This window comes from Monodelphis domestica, chromosome 3 (genome assembly GCF_027887165.1).
Source record: "Monodelphis domestica isolate mMonDom1 chromosome 3, mMonDom1.pri, whole genome shotgun sequence".
In the NCBI taxonomy this organism is placed as follows: domain Eukaryota; kingdom Metazoa; phylum Chordata; class Mammalia; order Didelphimorphia; family Didelphidae; genus Monodelphis; species Monodelphis domestica.
The window spans coordinates 400,746,411-400,760,845 of NC_077229.1; the positions used below are offsets into that span (position 1 = coordinate 400,746,411).

Consider the following 14,435-nt stretch of genomic DNA (forward strand, 5'->3'; position numbering starts at 1 on the left):
TTATCAATGCCCTTCTAAAACCACGGTGCAGAACTAGACACGCAGATATAGTCTGACTTGGGCAGAGTATAGCAGCACTAACACTTCTTTATTCCTGGAAACTAGCTTCTCTTAATACAGCCTTACAATATTACAATAACTTTGGCTTCGACATCATACTACTGAGTCATTGGGCATGTAATCCATTGAAATCCTCAGATCTTTTTCAGAATAACTGCTGTATAGCCACATGTCTCCCATCTCATACTTGTGAAGCTGGGGTTTCTTGTACCCATATATAAGAGTTTACTTTGAATTTCACTTTAATGGATTCAGTCCATTGCATGGCATGCGTCTGGAAAGATCTTTTTTCATCTAATTCTATTGTCTAGTGGATTAACTATCTCTTGGACTTGTGTTATCTGCAGATTTGATGAGCTTGTCTTTATCAAAATTATTGAGAAAAATGTGAAATAGCATAGGACCCAATACCACCCCTTTGGTACCCCACTGGAGACTTCCTGTCAAAGAGGAAATCATGGTTTCCTTTTCTAGATACACAATAGGAATGAATCCATTCTAGAAGTGATACATTTCACTTCTAGACACTCTAGACAGAGAATAAAGTTTGCAACGGTCATTATATATTTTAGGAAAAAATCTCTGGAGGATTTTATTTCAGAGGTAGAATGTAAAGTAACAGGTACCTACAGACTGCTACAGAGTTGTTTGGGGAGGCATGACCTGCAAATACTTGTAATACCTTCCTTATAGGGTTCTTATAAGGAAAGTTGAGGGAGAGAAGAGCAGGAAAATGAAGGAAATAAGTCTTTGTTTAGCAACTACTATGTGGCAGGCATTGTGTTAAATGCTTTACAAACATTACCTTATTTGAGCGCTTTGCAAACTTCTACATAAAATCAATTGTTGGGGGGCAGCTGGGTAGCTCAGTGGATTGAGAGCTAGCCCTAGAGATGGGAGGTCCTAGGTTCAAATCTGGCCTCAGACACTTCCCAGCTGTGTGACCCTGGGCAAGTCACTTGACCCTCATTGCCTAGCCCTTACCACTCTTCTGCCTTGGAACCAATACACAGTATTGACTCCTAGACGGAAGGTAAGGGTTTAAAAAAAAAAATAAAATCAATTGTTCCTCTTGTTGTTACTAATATTATTCATTAGCTCCAAGTCACAAAAAATAGCAGAAGTTAAGCTCTTAAAAAAAAAAACCAACAAAACTTTTTTTTTTTGTTTTAGAATCCATACTAGGTACCATTTCCAAGGCAGAAGAGCAGTAAGATTTAGGCAATTGAGGTTAAGTGACTTGCCCAGGGTCTCCAAAGCTAGAAAGTATTTGAGTTCATATTTAATTCCAAGACCCCCCCCCCCCCCCATCTCTAAGCCTGGCTCATTATCTAATGAGCTACCTAGTTGCTCCTGGGATGTTAAATTCTTAAAAGTGAAGTAGAAAGCAGCTTTCTTCTGATTGGAGAGGATTTATTTTGAGGAAACTTCTATTTTTACTTATGTGACTTCTTTTTGTTTCTGCTATATTAATGGCCTCTCTTCCAAGTCTAAAATAGAGCAAATGTGCTTGCTGTAATTGCATAATTTTTAGATAACAGAAGGAAACAGTCAAGTTAAACCTTAGGAGATGGATATGGGTCAGGTAGGATTTATAACCTAGATATTTAGGGTAAGTAAAAAAGAAAAATTCTAATCAAAATTTGAGGAGAGAAGAGATAATGAACCTATTCTATCAAGGTCTTTAAAAGCCAAACAAAAGAGTTTGCATTTTATCTTAGAAGCTGGAGGGAGCCACTAGAAGTTCCTAAATATATACATATATATGTATATATACATTCATATTTAGGCTTTGGCAATTTGGCAGCTATTTTCAGGAGGGACTGGAGATGAACTCTAGGATGCTGGAGGCAAAAGGTCCAAGTAAAGGGATATTGTAATAGTACAGATGAGAAGTGATAAGGGCCTGAACTAGAGTGGGGCCAAAAGGTAAGAGAAGGGGACAGATGCAGGAAATATTGTGATGGTAGATCTGAAGTTTGACAACTAACTGGATAGGAGGGGCAATATATGCACTTGCTAAACTTTTTTTGGAGATGGCCAGTGGCACCTATTTTCTATTGAAATAAGAATCAAGGATAGAATAAAAACATCTGACTATATTTCAAAGTTTTGTGGTTTCATCATATACAGGCATATGTGACAAGGAAATCACTTTAAAAGACTGATATATATTAATTTAAGGTCGCCAAGGAATTCAGCTATGTAATTCCTAAATGAAAACTCAGGTCAGCAGTCAACCTTTTATGGAGTTTAATTACAAACAGGAGGAAGAAAGGTATTAGAGATATAGAGAGAGAGGGAGAGAGGGAGAGAGAAAGGGGAGAGAAGGGAATAGGGCTTAAATACCCCTTCTGTTTAGGCTGGGCCAAAAGGCCCAAGCCCTTAGATAGCTGGGGCAAAGAAAGGAGATCAGTCCCTATTACTCACGTGACCAAAATGGAGAAACAGTCTCAGGGGCCTCCACCTCCAGCTTCCTTCAAAGCAAACTTCTCAGAGCAAAACCTCTCCAACCAACCACCTCTCAGTCCTCAGACCCCTCTATCTTTAAGGAAACCATCCAAGTTCCCTCCCCTCAGTTCTCACATCTACCAATCACTGTCCATGTCTCCCCTGTGCCAATGGTGGCTCTAGCTTAACTCAGGACTGCCCAGAGGTCTGTGGCCTTGCACATGTCTGTTGAAGGTCATATTCTCAAATAATTAAATCTTGATCCTTTGCTGCAGCCCTTCCTAAATCCTGTTAGGACTGAGTGGGGTGGAAATTGTATTTTCCAAGACCTGGTTCTGTCATTCCAAGTATCTCTATTGTATCAATTCTAAAATCAATCATGACTCAAAGAAATTCCTGTTCTATGCTTAAGCATAGGTCAAAGCCCTTTCCATTGTTCAGCAAAAGGTTTCTGTCCTAAAGTAATCTTAAGTAGGGAGGAGAAGGACCCTCCCATGCCAATGGGGTTCACATTCCAATAGAGTTCCCACTATCAGTAGGAAATTTTTCAAGTATGAAATTTCCCAATGGTGAAATTTCCAACATTTATAAGTCTAAGAAATTTTAAGGTTTACACATATCATAAACAAACAGTTTGGATTGGAGAAGGGAGAGAATTGAGGCATAGAGACCAAATAGGAGGCTCTTACAATCATTCAGCTGAGCAGTGATAAGGGACTTGGATAAAGTGGTCAGAAGCCAGGTGAAAGGAGAGATTTAAGTGGAGGTAGTCTTTAGGATTTCAAAATGAATTTAGTGGAAGTAAGTAATAAATTAAATGGAAGTAATAAAATAAATTTAATGGAAGTTCTATAAATTATAAAAGGAAATTCAGAAGATGGGGACTTGGGGAGGTGGATGGAGAAAATAAATTTTATTTGGACATGCTGAGTTTGGGATGCATTTTTTTTTGCTGTTATGGATCTCCTAGACCAGGGATTTGGCTCCACTTCTTGGGCCTCTGTACCCTTCCCTCTGCTAACTGATTTTCTGGCCCTGAAACCATGCCTTTTATAATTACACTATCTGCCAAATTCTTTTGGCTAGACCAATGCCTAACCCTGTCTTTCCTACTTTGTTCAATCCTGTTACCTCCCAGACTCTGATAATGATGCTGTAAATGGGACATGGGTTGGATATCTGGCTAGAATATCTGAAAAGGGAAGCTACAATCCAGTTTCAGACTGCTGATGCCCACCTGTGCTCCATATCTCGTGCCCATGGGTGATCAAGTCCTTTAACTTGAAGAGCTCCACAATGGAGACTGAGAGATAGTGCCAGGGACTGGAGCCATCAATTAATGTCTTATTTATACTAATAAAAAAAGAGAGAGAGAGACTCCCTGGGATGATCTTATGACATCTTGTTTTCATGAGAGTGCCAAGAGGACAGCAAACACACAGCATTCTTCATACCACACAAAAACAAAGCAATACATTATTGGTTTAAGGATCAAAAGAGCTCAAAAGCTGTCTCTGACTCAGACCACAAATGAACACTGACTCAACTTGATCTGAAAACAAAGCTTTTTAACCCAGGAAACCAGCTGTGGGCCCTCCCTGTGTTTGCCCAAGGAGTACTCCTGAGAACCACAGACTGTTTTCAGTCTGGAGTTTTCTGACCTTGTCTCTTGCCTTGTAGCAGGATTCCAGGAGAAACAGTTGAGCTTTTCCGTTTGTTTGGGCTTCTTGAGAGTCCATGCCCAGAGCAGGAGAGTGTGGCTATTTAGTACTTTTTAGACTCTTTAACAAAGGAGGGGAACTCCATAGTTGAAAATGACCAGTTCCAAAAGAAGGACAAAAAATTCACTCCCCCATGATACTCTGACAATTAAGGGATCTGCTTCTCTCTAGCTTCCTGTACACACCTGCTCTTAATGCTTATCTACCCACACTTTGCAAGAAGTATAGGTATAAGTGAGAGGACAGCGAGCCTCTGCCCTTGGATCAATTACAAGGCCATTTTGGATTCTCTTGTCTACATGGGACACATCTCTTTGCTTGTCCCCTTCTTTTTGCTCGTCCTGATTCTCTGTTCCATATATCACACTTGGGTTCCCTCCTTGGACACTAGTTTGGTTTGGAGTTCATGTCATTGACCCTGGCCTGCTTCCTCAGACTTTGCTTACCATCTCTCTTTTCTTCCTGATGCCAGGCACTGAACACATCCTCTTCAACAGTACTCTCAGTACTGGCACACTTGTCTGCTGCTTACTGACTTCCTGCCCTTGACCCAGTAAGTACAAGTCTAGACTCCAGGTCTTGACCCATCCTGTTTGGCAAACAGTCATGACCTGGTGTTGACAGCCTGAACAGATACACCTTTTCACACACAATCAAACTGACTTGGGTGTTTATTTCCCATGAAGAATAAATTTCATTTATTTTGTATTTCCTTTATTGGAATTGTGAATTTACCAAGTTTCTTGGGAAGCTATCTATCACAAGTGAGGTGACCGGTGTGAAGAGAAAAGTGAGGTGTTCGTCTGACAGTGTTGGTACTTTGAGCACACGTAAAGAAAGGGTAGCTAGCTAGCTAGACAGATTGATAGAAATAGATATATGTATAGATATTGAGAGACGGAGATTATATATAGATATTATACATACACACATGCACACATATACTTACTCTGTAACTAAAAAGCAAAAACCCCAGGATTTCAATGATAGTCAATTATAAATTCAAAAGTGCTTTCGGATTTCTCTAACATCTTTTGGTATTTTTAGGGTATTATGAGACTTCCAATCAGTATTCACTTCAAATTATGTTAACAGGGAAATTAATCAGATAGAAGTCATTTGCAGCATATTTACATGCTGAGTAACATTCCTTTGGAATTACTTTTAGAGCTAGTTTGAGAGCCATACAAGAAAATCTCATTTCTGTCTAGGTACTCCTAATTTTTAACTAACAATATCATTATTGCCCAGTTTGATCAGTGATACCTTTCATTTACGTAGTTGTTTTCAAAATACTTTCATGTGCATTATCAAATTGTCAAATAAATAGTTGTCAAATTTAGTAGGAATGATTTTAAAATTCAATATGTGGATTCTAAAAATCACCTTCATAAGTACAACATGACAGAGTGAAGGGGTCCATGTTCTTGGGGGGGAGGAATCTGGGGGGCTTAGTAGACTGTAAGTTCAGTGAGTTGACTGTATGAGCTGATAGTTAAAAGAACTAAAAGTGAGTAAGGTATAATAGAGTATTATATTAGAAGTGGGAATACCTGGGGCTTGGATCCTGCCTGACACTTACTATGTGATCATGACAATCAAATAAACTCCCTGATTGTCAGTTTCTTCACCTGCATATAAAAGGAAGATTTATATAAACTGTTACAATACCTCATAGGGTCATTGTGAATCAAGTGAGATTATATAGCTAAAGAGCTCTATTATTCGTATGCTAAGAAACATAGTGTCTGGAATGAAGGAAAGAATAGTTCCACAACATTCTGTTCTGATCAAAAGACTTCTGGAGTACTGTATTCAATTCCAGGCACTATGTTATGGGCAAAACATAGGCAAGATGGAGTTCTCTTGGAGGATGGCAACCAGGATGCTGAGAAAACTGAAGGGCACTGCATCTGAGTAGCAACCAGACAAAACAGGCAGCTTAATCAAGAGGCATTGTGCTAAGGGGCTTATGTTTTCCTAGCAAATGAAAAGAAGATGGCAATCACAGGGATAGCTGGTGGTGGAATGGAATGAAGCTTCTTCCCTCAAGAGCACTCATGTGAGCTTTTGAATTGGCAACATGCTTTTAATCAAGGAACAAGAACCAGAATCCAATTATATCTTGTGTATAGAAGTCACTTGATGAATGAATGAATGAAACAGATCTGAATGTAGCTTAGTAGCACTGCTGAAAGCAGAGGCTAAGTGGCATTTTTGACCTGGTCGTCCAGAGCTACACCTCTGGGAGGACATATTACCATAGAGCTGCATTAGATGATAACCTGACCATCTAATCATAAGATGATTTCATGTTTAAGGCCATCAATTTTGCAGAAACATACATTTTTTTCCAGATATATTCCATTGCCTGCAGGCTACAAAGAAACATGGCATCAGGGATCTCTGTTACTGGATTGTCTATTCAACTGCATGCTTGCAAATAGAACACAATGAGGAAAGGAATATTTTTTAATTTGGCATTAAAATCCATAATATTCTGCATTTCAGATAAGAAAGAAAGGCAAGGTATATAAAGGTATCTTATTTATCTAAAGTCTATTAAGAATACATGGAAGATATGCAACTTTATGAATATTGCTACTCTTTCTACTTTTGCACACAGAAATCATCTACCTCCTTCTAAAATACACACATGGGGGGCAGCTGGATGGCTCAGTGGATTGAGAGTCAGGCCTAGAGACGGGAGGTCCTTGGTTCAAATCTGGCCTCAGACACTTCTTAGCTGTGTGACCCTGGGCAAGTCACTTAACCCCCATTGCCTAGCCCTTACTGCTCTTCTGTCTTGGAGCCAATACACAGTATTCACTCAAAGATGGAAGGTAAGGGTTTAAAAAAAAATTTAAAAAACACATACACGTTTGCACACACACACACACACACACACAGACTCATCTAACATCCACACCCCTTGGGTTTTATGAATTGATAATGCTGAACCTCCTAAAATTTTCCTTACTGGTAGTCAGATCTCTGCTGGTCAAATCTCATGAGTTTCATGAGTTGCTATGACTGAAATTATTCTCACTGGTGGCCAAATCTCTGGCAGAAAGCCTCTTCCAATTTGGTTAGATTAGTATCAGATTATACAGGCCATTCTTTGGGTCTATACTCTTAAGTTTGGAAGGGATTGGGGAGGTAAAAATTTGCTCTCTGCTGGAGTAGCCTTTGAGAATTACTTCCACTTTCATTACTTTGAAGATAAAGCATCAGAGAACTCTGAGAGAGGAAAGGATGATAGCAACTTATATTTGTACAGTACTTTATAGCTTATGTATAAACTAGAGGCAGCTAGGTGGCACAGTGCTTAGAGTGCCAAATCTGGAATAAGATAGACTCATTTTCCTGAGTTCTAATCTAGCCTCAGACATTTACTAGCTGTGTAACCCTGGACAAGTCACTTAACCTTGTTTGCCTCAGTTTCCTCATCTCTAAAATGAACTGGAGAAAGAAATGGCAAACCACTCCTGTATATCTGCCCAAAAAATCCCAAATGGAGTCAAAAGAGTTGGTCTTGACAGAAAGACAACTGAGCAACAATAATTACAATTTATAGTACAATATTTGATTTCCACAACAACCCTATGTTTTGTTGTTCAGCTGTCGTTTCCATTTTATAGATGAGGAAAACTATACTGGTCAAGTGACCATCCTAAGGCCACACAGCTAGTAAGTAACTGAGGTTGGGATACGAATCTAGGAGCAATGAGCTTTGAGTTCTTTCCACTAAACCAGGCTTCTTTCCTATAGTGAAAATGAGGACAATAGGGAGAAAGGAGTTCTATTAGGAAAAGAATTAAATATTTCTCACAGGCACAAAAAAAGGATCAAATTTATAAGAGCTACCAAATTGAGCTTGCCAGATATAATATATCCACTGCTGATAATAATCAGTGTTGTGTGCTGACCCAGACAAAAGTATGTTACTCAGTTAATGAAGTGTCCTTGGCATCAAGAGATATATGAAGCAATAGACAGTTTTTCTAATAGAGCTATTTGAAATGTTGAGGCAACTATAAGAGTTATTTGAGTTTCTTGTTTTATTTCGTGCCAATAGTATTGCCCAATACAACCATTCCCAGCCAGCATGGGCCATGCTACATATGTGGCTAATTGATTCAGCTTTTGGAATGGCTGCAATAAATCCAGCCATACCATAGTACATTCTAGTGGCATTTATGATCTAGTGAATAAGTGGGTTGGCTAATGGATGTACTGGCTTAAATCAGTAACATAAATGAAGAATAATTTCAATAAATAGTTCATAAAGATGTAGGTAAAAAATAAGGATATTTGTACAATGTCCCTTAAAGCATTCAGTTATGGAAAATTGAAAAATAAACTTTATCTTTTGTTGTAGATTTCACAGTTAGCCCTAGGCAAGCATTTTATGAGGCAAGGGAGTGGCTACCTCAATCTAATTGGTCACCACAGATCATAATCACAGTAATAATAACTTACACAAAGTGCTTTAATTAATTTTTCATCTGATTTTCAATAAAACACAGTGGTATAGATATTGTAAATATTGTCTGTCCCTGTTTTACAGATGAAGGAACTAAGGTTCAAGGGATTCGCAAAAGCACTGGTCCAAGTTTAGATAAAGAGTCAATGAAATAGGCAGGAATCAAACAATTCTAAGACAAATAACCTTTCTGCAATGCCATTCTGTATTAATATTACTGGATAAATGGAGTATTTGTAATATTGATGGTAGAAAATCCTAGATTAAAAATGTGGACTAGTTGGAAAGGTAGTATGATAAAATGGAAAAGACACTGGCCTTAGAATAAGGACAGTTGGGTTCTACTCCAGCTTGACCACTAATTAGCTCTGTGATCTTGAGCAAACTCCATCACCTCTAAAGAAATTAGTCTAGCAATATGTGCATTAAAAATCAAGAGGATGCAGGATGCATCTTGCCAAGATTTTGACATTTTGGGACAGTTTTTTGAGGGGCACTAGATGTTACAGTAGATAGAGTGCTGGGCTTGGAGTCAGGAAGACTTAAGTTTAAATCTGACCTCAGATACTAACTATGTGACCCTGGGCAAGTCATTTGACCTCATTTGCTTCAGTTTCCTCACCTGTAAAATGAACTGGAAAAGGAAATGATAAACCACTCCAGTATCTTTGCCAAGAAAACCCCAAAAGGAGTCTGGAAGAGTTGGACACCACTGAAAAATGACTAAACCACAACATATCTCTTTGGACTTCTGGGTCCTCCTTATGTATAAAATAAGGGGTCTAGACTAAATGAGATCAAATGCTCCTTCCAGCTCTACCATTCTATGGCTCTACTGATTGTAAATAAACTTCCTGAAGATGAACAGCAACCTTAGGTAAAATGGGATTAAACCTTTAATAGATTTATTAGCATACTCAAACATTTAGCTCAACCCTTATATACCCAACGCAATTAAATCAAATCAATAATTTGATTTCTCAAAAGCTATCTTTTAATAGGTTCTAACAAGCTTGTACATGCAGTCCTCACTCATAATGGCTATCCTTTCCTACCACAGACTTAATGATAATGGCACCATAGGTTATGACTAGATTGATTGCAGATTGCAGATTGCTGCAGAACTGGAAATTCCCTTCTCTGAGCTCTTCTGTGATAATTTTCCACTTAAAGGAATTAAATTACCTTGACATGACCATGGGGGAATGATATAGATTTTTTTCTAGTATATTGCAAGGATTCATTTTTTTAGGTATTTTATTTTTTCAATTACATGTAAAAACACTTTAAAAATTATTTTTTTTAAAATTTGAGCCCCAAATTCTCTACTTCTGTCCTTTCCCTCCACTCTCCCTAAGACAGGGGATTGACAATTTTATCTAAGTTATACATAAATTGAAATGATTCTTAACCTGGAGTCTATGAACTTATTTTTAGAATATGTTTTGAGAACTATATACAAGTATAATTGCAATCCTATATACTTTATTTTATGCACTAAAACCTATTATTCTAAGAAGGGGCCCACAGGTTTCCTTAACTTCCAAAGGGGTCCAAGACATTAAAAAAAGGGAAAGAAACTCTGTTATACTCAGTGAACAAGCAAGAAAGCCTTGTTAAAAAAGCCTTTGCTTCAGAAGTGAATTCCATTCAATATTAGAATAAAGTAGAATCTTATTCCTCTTATTCTGACATTACCCATCATACACATGTTCTTTGAGAAAATTATTCACCTCTGACTACTGGTAAATTTCACAACATTGCTTGAGGCCATTTCATTCCTTTGGGCTCAACTAAAGAGAAAATCCATGCCAAGCCAATGAGCAATCATTACTTTAAAAAGATCTTATTCACACTTCTTTTGGAAATACTAATCATTTATCTCTTGTCTCTTTACTAGACCCACAGGCTCACACAATCACAGAAAGTAAATCTGGGAGGGACCCTATAGATCCAATCTCCTCATTTTACAAATGAAGAAACTGAGGCACTGAGGGGTGATGTCTATCTCACTTTTTTTTTTTAAGATGATCACAGAATTATAGTTTTGGAGCTAGAAGGGACTGAAAAGACCAAACCTCATTTTATAGATGAAGAAATTGAAACACAAAGAGATTAAGTACTTGTCCACCATCATACTGGTTGTAAGCACCAGAGGTAGGATTTGAACCCAGGCCTTCTGGTTCCAGATTTAGTTCTCTTTCCACTGTGAATGATTGATAATGTATCTGAATTTCATCTTAGAGGTATTTCACAAGGCTCAGGCAGTATTTATTCAAACTAGCATTTGTAATGAAGACATATTATCTTTTTAAAAAAATCCTTAGTATCAGTTCTAAGGCAGAGAAGTGACAAAGACTAGGCAATAGGGATTAAGTGACTTGCCTAGGGTCACATACCTAGGATATTTCTCAGTCAAAATTTGAACCCAGGGCCTCCCTTCTCCAGCCTGGCACTCTATCAACTGTATTACCTACCTGCCCCTCCAGTGTAAGTATAAGATCTTGAGTTGACAACTATTTACCATTGGTGATAGAAGTGCAAAAAAGAAATCTAAACAATGAATTTTCTAACCCAGGTTTTGTTTTTGTTGTACCATAAGAATATATGTGTGTGTGTGTGTGTGTGTGTGTGTGTGTGTGTGTGTGTGTGTGTATAACCTTAAAAAACACAGGTTAGCAACTTAGCAACAAGTTTGAATTTAAAGCTATCAAATGAAATGAAGAATTCAGGAATGAAAAACTTAATCATATGTATGTGTAAAATGTGTGTCAGATTGCTTACCATCTCAGGGAGGAGGAAGAAGTGGGAATGAGGGAGGGAAGATGGGAAGGAGGGAAAGAATTTAGAACTCAAATTTCTTTAAAATGAATGTTAAAAAATTGTTTTTACATGTAATTGGAGGAAAATGAAATATTATTTTAAAAATAAGAAACTTCATCATAGCCCCTAGCTTATGTGCTAAAATTGATCTCAGCTTCTTAGCATGGTATCTCATACATACATAGTAAGTGCTTAATAAATGTTTATTGATTGATTATTTAGTTATGAGTTAGGAAGGGCCAAAATCACTTAAGAATCTGAGAGACTATACATTTGGACACCTAGCTAGCTAAGTTTGGAAAGACTCATCATCAGACAGTTGCTTTCTAAGCAATAACTTGATCTTTGTGAAGTCCTTATTGAGGTAGTTTCCAAAGCATTACTGCCCTTTTATTTAAAGAGAAATGTCGGAGTTAATTCAATATATTACTAGGTCTTGCATTTTGTTTTCTGCCCTAAAAATTCCATTGGCAGTCAAAACCACTATTATACTTTACAGAGCTGTATGAAAAAAAGACAAGTTATTTCTAAGTTTATAGAGGAGGCTTAAAAACAGTTATCCCACTAAGGTTTTTTTTTTTCCTCTTAAATATCCTTTCCACACATATGTTGTGCCTGTGTCTGTATGCATTTATGTGTTTGGTGTATATAAGGGAAGAGTCAGAGCAATAATTTACCTGATTGTAAAGAGACTGTCAAATTGATTTATGGTCTATGAAAGGAGTGATTATATAAACATTTACTTCTCAAAGGCATGCTCAGAAAGTTGAATGAATTGGCTAAGAGTTTGAGTGAATAAGCCAAAATTTGTTTATGTGTGTGCACACGCTCTCTCTCTCTCTCTCTCTCTCTCTCTCTCTCTCTCTCTCTCTCTCTCTCTCTCTCTGTGTGTGTGTGTGTCTCTCTCTGTCTCTCTCTGTTTCTCTCTGTCTGTCTGTCTGTCTGTCTGTCTGTCTGTCTGTCTCACCTTCATCATCTTTGGTGCATTTGTGACTTTGAACAGCGATGCAGAAGTGGTTGTTGGGGTCCAATTTTTCAGGGCTTAAAGCTTGTCCATTTAAGAGCTTTTTAGGATTTACATCTGATGAATCATCTGAGGCCCGACGGGGATCATGGCCTTTATCCTGGGAACTTTTGTGCGACCTATCCAAGGATTGAGACCGTCTGGGAATAGCTCTCTTTCCAGATACTATAGAAGATCCAACAGGTCCAAGTTGCTTGTCTGATGACTGGGAGCAGGACTTAGGACTCATGTTTCCTCTTAGTTCTTCTTTAGGGAGAAGCCTCTCAGAAAGATAACTTTGCTTCTGAGTTGGTTTAGTAGCAATCCTGACATCCCCTGTTCTCTCATTCATTTTAGGTGAATGAAGGATCGGGTCTGAGATTTCTTCTGTTATTGACTCCTCTGAGCTGGAGCCAAGGTGCATTGGGTTTTGCAAGGCTTCCATGTATGATTTTCGAAATAGACGTCTGGTCTCAAAATAGGTAGAATCTCTCAGCTGCCTCCGCCTAGCACAAGGACTACTCAAGTCTGTGTTGAAAGTAATATTTCTTAGGCCAGTTTTCTTCTCTTCCACTGTGTCAGATAATTCCTCAACATGGATTGATCTATCTGTCTCCTCACACATCTCAGGGGGTTCTGAAAGGCTCCTCTCAAAGCTAGGAGACTCATGAGCAAACACAGCAAGGTTTACATACTCTCCTTCACAATCTCCAGTAGGGGTTCTGGGGCTTTCTAATTCAGTTCTTCTTTCAGGGGAATGAAGTGGGCTGGACAGATCACTCCCTGAGCTTCCACGGCTACAGGATAGTGATGCCTCCATAACTGTGCAACCAGTGTCATTGGAAGTAGAGCTGCCTCGGGAATGGTTGCTCTCCATGGTTTGTGTGGGTGAATAGGAATCTAGATTTCGGTGACCCAATGGGTTTGGCACTGGGCTGCCAGAATAATTATGAAGGATGGTTTCAGATGTAGGGACAAAGATGGGGTTCATGATGTTGCTCCATGGGGTACGATAGACTACAGTGCCTGTGGTCAGCAAGCAGCTCTGCAAAGGGAAACTGGCCCTCTCACAGTTCACATTTTCCAAAAACTCTGCTGTGAAAATGCATCCATACATGGCTTCAGGTACAGTGACTTCTTCCATTCCTTGTCCATGTTGAGCGAGGCATTTCAGAACAAGTTTGGCAGATTGCTTTCCTCCTGCGACAACTTGCAGATAGAAATCTCCTGGCTTGAGCCGAACTTTGTGGAGGGACGCTAGCTGTACCACCACCTTCTCATGGATGCACAGTGGCCAACCTTCATGGTAGAAAATGAGGCCTGTGTACCTAGCCTGTAAACCAAGAAGAGACAGAGAAACATCAGTGAAAACAATGGCACTAATCCAGTCAGGAAGCCCTGTCTATTGTCCTGTGAGGTCAGCCTGATATTTATGCAACTCTACTTTCTGCCAAAGGACAGTAATATTAACTAGAGAGCACATGCACCTTAGAGTATAATGAAAAACACTTGTAAAACTGGCATGTTTAGTTTTTGCTTGGATCCATGATTTCCTGGGTATCGGGAATTTCTAGGAAGGAAATTCTAACACTGAAGACTAGTGACTGTTGTCTATTTATGGTCTCAGAGAGCTGCCTGGGGTACCAAGAGGTTAAATGCCCTGCCCAGGGTCACATAGTCATCATGTGGCAAAATGAATAGAGTTCTGGGCTAGGTTGAAAGCAGAAGACTTGAATTTAAATTCTGCCTCAAATATTTACTAGCTGTGACACCATGAACAAGTCACTTAGTCATTTTGTGCTTCAGTATCTTCATCTGTAAAATAGAAGTAAAATGAGGGGATTAAATTCAATTGCCGCTAAGGTCTCTTTCAGATCTAAATCTATGATCC

The 14,435-nt window shown here is 38.7% G+C and overlaps 1 protein-coding gene across 5 annotated transcripts in view; it reads right to left on the minus strand.

Moving 5' to 3' along the window:
- Positions 1-14,435, minus strand: part of PLEKHG4B (pleckstrin homology and RhoGEF domain containing G4B) — a 353,991-nt gene that overhangs the window by 97,317 nt on the left and 242,239 nt on the right. For all 5 annotated transcript variants that reach the window (XM_056824353.1, XM_056824355.1, XM_056824356.1 and 2 more), the window contains one exon: positions 12,509-13,877. In XM_056824353.1, coding sequence (XP_056680331.1) covers positions 12,509-13,688 — 1,180 coding nt within the window. In that variant the 5' untranslated portion in view covers positions 13,689-13,877. The remainder of the gene's footprint in view (positions 1-12,508; positions 13,878-14,435) is intronic.